General features: G+C 35.1%; 1 protein-coding gene across 2 annotated transcripts; it reads right to left on the bottom strand.

Annotated features, from left to right (window-relative positions):
- Window positions 1-690: 690 nt before the first annotated feature.
- LOC111305434 (uncharacterized) lies at window positions 691-4596 on the bottom strand. Of its 2 annotated transcripts, none has more exons than XM_022902980.2 (6): window positions 4497-4596; window positions 3420-3712; window positions 3250-3304; window positions 2094-2209; window positions 1632-1879; window positions 691-1294 (listed from the first exon to the last, which is right to left on the bottom strand). In XM_022902980.2, the coding sequence occupies exons 2-5, from the start codon at window positions 3648-3650 to the stop codon at window positions 1658-1660; spliced, it is 624 nt and encodes a 207-aa protein (XP_022758715.1). In that variant the 5' UTR covers window positions 3651-3712; window positions 4497-4596; the 3' UTR covers window positions 691-1294; window positions 1632-1657. The 2 variants fall into 2 exon arrangements, with proteins under 2 accessions (XP_022758715.1, XP_022758716.1); XM_022902981.2 differs by having other exon boundaries at window positions 3420-3704.
- Window positions 4597-4884: the final 288 nt, after the last annotated feature.

Genomic DNA, 4884 nt, shown 5'->3' with positions numbered 1-4884 from the left:
CCATGGGCTGCCCCCCTGGCCCTGGTGATGGTGGGAGGTCCCGATGTATGATTCCCAATTTTAATGATATGTGCCTCGATTGAATGCCCGATTGTTGCCTCGATGTGTTTCTTTTCTTTCTCGATGTGAATGTGCCTTGTTGTGTGTATGGATGAGATTGATATTGATATATAGTGCCTTATTGTGAATGCTTGAGACTAACCATGGTTTATGGTTATTTGTTCAGATCTCGATCTATTGAGGGCTGACTTGGGTGGAAGCGTCCATTCAAGTGCCTCGCGGGCTAGTGCTTGTTGAGAGAAAGCTTAGTCCGTGACACTGCTCTTGTTCCTTTTTTATGACCATCTCTCGACAATTAATTAAAAGCGTTCTTCAAAAATGTATTTTAATAGATTTAAAACAAACAGCCTACCAACAATCATCCTCAAGCCCTCTGTCATGATCTTAAAGAAGAATTATGAATATGACATATATTGTATATTAAAATTGATCTTAAAATATAAAAATTTACACATCTTCAATTTATGAAAAACTTTTTGTGAGACAAAATCGTAAAAATAACAAACCAAACCGAATAATATCTCACAAGTTAATGTAAACCATGACATTTGATATTAAAACTGACTCTAAAGGTACTAACGATATGCCATTGAAGATGATAAACTTCCATTGAAGTGAGAGAAAATATCATGATCCTAAAAAAGAGTCATAAATATTATATTGACTGTGTACTAAAGTTAATCTTAAAATATAAAAATTCACAACTCTTCAACTTGTGTAACGACTTTTATAAAATAAAATCGTGACACTAACAGACCAAAACAAACAATAACTCACAAATTAGTGTGAACTGTAACACCCTCCATGTTCATCAAGAATACAGTTAACAGAGCTAATTCAGCCTAACTCAAGCCCAAGGCAGATGGTTGCCTGCTCCGCAAAAACAGGCAGTCGACCAAGACCAATCGGCTCATGAACCATAGCAATACAAGGGACCAAACACAGGTAACCTAATAAATCATTGATTTTAATTTCTTTTACTGTACATATAAAAAAGTTGTCAAGTCCAAGTTTAGTTCAAATAACAATGAAGCTGAGCTGAACAAGTTATCAACTGGCAGATTTGCATACATATTTGAAAGCAAAAAAGCCCGCTCAGATAACTAATCAAAAAGATAGTCCATGGAAACATTGTTTTAAACATGCACGTTAGAAATTCCAAAATTCAAAAAATAGTTCCACTGACACCAAATCTGTTGATTCTTTCTCTTTTCAAGGGCAGTTTGTATTATCCCTGAAATAAAACAACAATCATCATCACAACATAATTTAAAAGAATAAATAATAGCATTTAGAAAGCTGCCACATATCAACAAAGTTAAAACAACATCTTCAAGCCCGGCACCACTACAGTAAACAAAATGCTTTGGAAAAATAGCAGAGTAACATATCAGATATAGATTTAGATAAAGCCCTCATCCATGAAAATACAGCATCCAAGCGCATGAGAAAGATATGCATGTCTTCCACAATGAATATTCACCATATATAATTCACTTTCACAATCTATGAATTCATTTTCTTTCCTTATGGAAATTTAACCTTAAAAAAAGATAGAATAGGAAACTTACGATACTAGTTGGCATGAAGCTCATATTCAACTGGCTGATGGAAGGAAGACCCTAATTAGTTCCTTCACAGTGACTCTTTTCCTACAGGTTGGGCATTTTCCCTGTGCAGCTATTGCAGCTTTAATGCATGCCTTGCAGAAAATGTGCCCACACCTTGTTGACATCTCCTCGGTTAATGAACCCATGCAAATTGGACAATTGAAGGTTGGTTCCTTTGGAGGTGGTTGCGGCTTTATAGTTTCCTCAACCTGACAATAAATTAGTTAATGAGTCTTAAACATTCATAAATTTAATAAAAAGAAGGGATGCACCTACATGAGAACACGTGCATGGACAAAAATAAAGAGAGATGTCCAATCACAATGTCTTAGATCTAATGACCAGCCAAATATGTATATTCTTGTCCTTGAAAATATTTTAAGTTACATCTTTTGAATAAAGCACTAAGAAAAGAGCTCTTACAATAGACTGTGGCGTGCTTTCCAAATTGATATAATGATCACAATTGATAACTGTTGGGCTCGGAGGAAGTCTTCTGCGCTTGTTCTGATTATTATTAGTTGACCTAGCCAGCCGTCCTGGAAGGAGAGAAATGTAAGCCACACCAACTTCAGACAAAGTAATCTAGGGGTTCAACTACAAAGATAAATGAAGTAAAAGAAGATCCACAAATCTCTAAATTGGTTGACCTTCCCAGTCACATAAGTAACATAAGATTGGACTGGACCAGAGAGTTGCCAAGCAATAACATCTACGTCAATTGAGGTTGGATTTGTTTTATTCTAGTGTTTGAGCCATTGACAAACAGTAAACCCCACTTCACAAGCCACTGGCCCGAAGCTAGCTTTAAAAACCAGAGAATTTATGGCTCAACAAACCAGACAAACAGCTAGCTTTAAAAACAGTATATCTACAATCCCTTCAACAAACTAGTATAGACTACAGAGTCATCAAATACATTAGTAGACAATAGGAGTTTGCGGCTCAGTGCTCACTAATTCTTAATACAAAACAACCAAACCAACTAGATATTCTGAGAAAATATGGACATCGTAAAGCAAAGTAAAATTACAACAGTACCAGCAGTTTATTTCCATTTTAATGCAATTTTCAAAAGTACAAAAAAAAAAATTTGATCCATCAGCTTAATGTCACCTAGATTTTCACTTGGATTACATTGTGTTTGGTTAACTGAAGCACGATTGTTTTGTTTCCAATTTGTCCCCTTTCAGAAACTTCATTTGCAGAGAATAAATCCAGGTTCCTTTCCTACTCTAGTTAATAATTTTATATTTATCAAATATGAAAAAATGAACTATAACTCAAGATAATTGAACAATTTAAGGGTAGGTTCATTTGTCATAAGGACCCTGAACTCAAAAAAATAAATAAAAAAAAATACCGAAGCACCTAAACCAAGACAGATATTGAAATCTACAGGATATGAACCTTCAGATTCTTACATTAACGGGGCCTCAACAATGTAATTAACAAGGAATATTTTGACCTCATGCAGATAAATAGAATGAATTTACAAGGGGGTGCATCAAAATAAGCTTTGCTATGCAACAAGCATATAACAAGTAGCACATGATCCTTCCCTCACAAGTTTAACTACCTGAATCTACATCAACAACAGTCCTTCCATAGATCCTCCTTGAATTTTTTTTAGCCTGACATAAAATCCCAAGAAAATTAGAAACACTCATGGTTCAAATGAATCCATAAAAACAGATTTCATATACAGTTAAAGTGAAAATAAAAAATTATTGAACAAGAGAAGCATACCTCAGCGAATGCTCTAGCAGAAGATTCAATTACATCATCATCAATAGCCTCAACATCAATAGTGGCAGGTGGCGCAGGCTGTACAGGCTGGCTAGAGACTTCCTCAGGGCCAGCCTGTTGCGAAGTACCCTCCTGTTCCCTTAATTCACTGGGAGGAACATTTAGATCCAACACTGCCTTCCTCCGTCGATACCCTCTAAGAGGAGGGCCCCTAACTTCAAGAGTGCTCATGCTCTGCTTATGATTATTCTATGCACTATCCAAATATAGCAGCCTCAAAAAAACCTAAAAGACTAAAAAAAAAACCTTTCACAGATATGTTCACCGTAAATATAATATCAACTTTTCACTAAAAGCAATCAATTCTTTTACTTGATTTGAGAGCTAAAAGATTAAATTAGCTTCTCGAGAAAAATAACACTGGAAAGTTTTAAGAAACTTGCTAAAACATAAAGAGTTCAATCTGGATCGTAACACCTCCGAAGCAAACAAGCCTCGTTACGAAAAAAGTCTAGAAAATGCACAGACAGACAATTTATTCTCTGAAAACTTTTTTTAAATTAAAAACAGTGAAAGATAGACATGTGAATATTAATTAGAATAATATTTTAGCAAAAAAGAGACCTTTTTCACAAACTTTGCTTCCTTCAAAGTCTAAATAGCAGCAAATCAGTTTAACCAATGATTGTCAAATTTCCAGTACGATTTGTTTATTAAGAAAATTTATGAAAAGCTACAGCATAATGAACAATCACTTGCCATAAAACCATTATTATAAAAATGGGATAAATTTAATCAAAATTCAAATTCGAACCACTGGCAAGATTTTTTAAAAAAACCCACAAGCAATTAACTATGATCAAGCGATGATCGAATAAAAAAATTAAAATTTAAGAAATTTAACCGATTAAATTTAGGAACGCACATCAATCGCAACAAAATGTAGCCTTAAAAATCCCAAAACCTTAACAATGGAACATCAATCACAACACCGATCCATTGAATCGAGACGGATTGGGATAAGAAAACAATTTGACAAGAGAGAGAGAGACAGAGTATGAGAGATCAAAATCTTACCTTGAAATCCTAGCGAAATCGAAGCGCTTCGAGAATTCAAAAGTTTTCCCTCAAAAAGATAAAGAAGAATCGAAGAAAACGAGCTAAGCCAAGAGACCTTATGAAAATCTTCCCTGTCTAGGGTTTTTAAACAGGGAAAAGATTTTCAATTAGTATGAGAAGATGGAGAGAAACTGCGACGCACAAACATGGAAATTGTTTGTCCTCTTACACACGCGCGGTCGGTGTGAGCTTGACAGCTCCACGTAGCGTGATCTTTTTCGATTATTATACTTATTACGTATTTGCTTCCATATGCAACGCGTGATTTTCCAAAGCTGTTTCAACGCGCGTCCAATTTTTTTTACGCTTTTTTTGGTACAAACAACATTTGTTTGACTGTGAACAC

This window comes from Durio zibethinus, chromosome 21 (assembly GCF_047325235.1).
Source record: "Durio zibethinus cultivar Kanyao isolate XHJ-2024 chromosome 21, ASM4732523v1, whole genome shotgun sequence".
NCBI classification, from domain to species: Eukaryota; Viridiplantae; Streptophyta; class Magnoliopsida; order Malvales; family Malvaceae; genus Durio; species Durio zibethinus.
The sequence above is the reverse complement of the archived record's forward strand: the minus strand, read 5'-3'. Positions and strand labels throughout refer to the sequence as shown.